Genomic DNA, 940 nt, shown 5'->3' on the forward strand with positions numbered 1-940 from the left:
AGCGACGGCCAACGCACCCCCGGTGAGCCCCCTGCTCCCCTCTCCTGCTGCCCTGGGGGGTGCGGGGGGTGGTGGGCTTGCCCTCCGTTGAGATTTGCTGTCCTTGGCCCGGGCAGGACGTTTCCCTGAACATCAAGGTGGGCAACCAGCTCCTGGCGTCAGGTTGCCAGCACTTCACTTGCTTATCCTCTGGTGGGACCCAGTCAGCACTTGGTTATCCCACAGCTGGTTAATTTTCTCCTTTTTCCCCAATCCAGGGACTGGCAGCCTCACAGCTGCAGTGGAAACCGCTTCGGGCCGCAAGGCACTGGTGGTGGGGAAACCGAACACGTACATGTTTGATTGCATCGTGGAGCGTTTCGGCGTTGACCCGTCCCGCACCCTCATGGTGGGAGACCGTCTGGAGACAGATATCCTCTTCGGCAAGAACTGCGGCCTCTCTACCATCCTCACCCTGACGGGTGTCTCTCGCCTGGAAGAAGCGCAGGCCTACATGGCCAGCGACAGCGCCGCTGCCAAGGATCTGGTGCCCAATTACTATGTGGACAGCATTGCAGACTTGATACCGGGCCTGGATGAGTAGCAGTCCGTATGTGTGAGGGCAGAGGGGTCAGGTTCCCCATCCCAGATCTCCATCTGTTCCCATTTCTCTCTCACTGCCCTGTCACCACAGTTCCTGGTTTCTACACATTCCAACACCCTTCTTCGGGGGCAAACTGGGGGGGGTTGGCAGGAGGGAGCAAAGTTCAAGTTGTCTCCTTTCTGCTGAGAGCTATCCATGATGGACAGAGTCCTTCTCTCCCTCATATGCCAGCATCTCGGAGAGAGATAGAGGCCTTGAGGCTGACAGGGGAAGTCTAATCAGTGTGTCTGTGTTGCCTCTACCCCTGCAGGGGTTAGGGACCAGCTGTCTTATTATTATTTTTCTCTTAGATAACCA

General features: G+C 57.1%; 1 protein-coding gene across 1 annotated transcript; it reads left to right on the forward strand.

The window, feature by feature from the left end:
* Nucleotides 1-3: 3 nt before the first annotated feature.
* Nucleotides 4-583, forward strand: PDXP (pyridoxal (pyridoxine, vitamin B6) phosphatase; the record flags this gene model as incomplete). The annotated part of the gene is made up of 2 exons (XM_010181455.1): nucleotides 4-22; nucleotides 258-583. Coding segments are annotated over 2 exons (345 nt in total), but the record flags the coding sequence as incomplete, so codon positions are not given.
* Nucleotides 584-940: the final 357 nt, after the last annotated feature.

This window comes from Mesitornis unicolor, unplaced genomic scaffold (assembly GCF_000695765.1).
Source record: "Mesitornis unicolor isolate BGI_N332 unplaced genomic scaffold, ASM69576v1 scaffold20833, whole genome shotgun sequence".
In the NCBI taxonomy this organism is placed as follows: Eukaryota; Metazoa; Chordata; class Aves; order Mesitornithiformes; family Mesitornithidae; genus Mesitornis; species Mesitornis unicolor.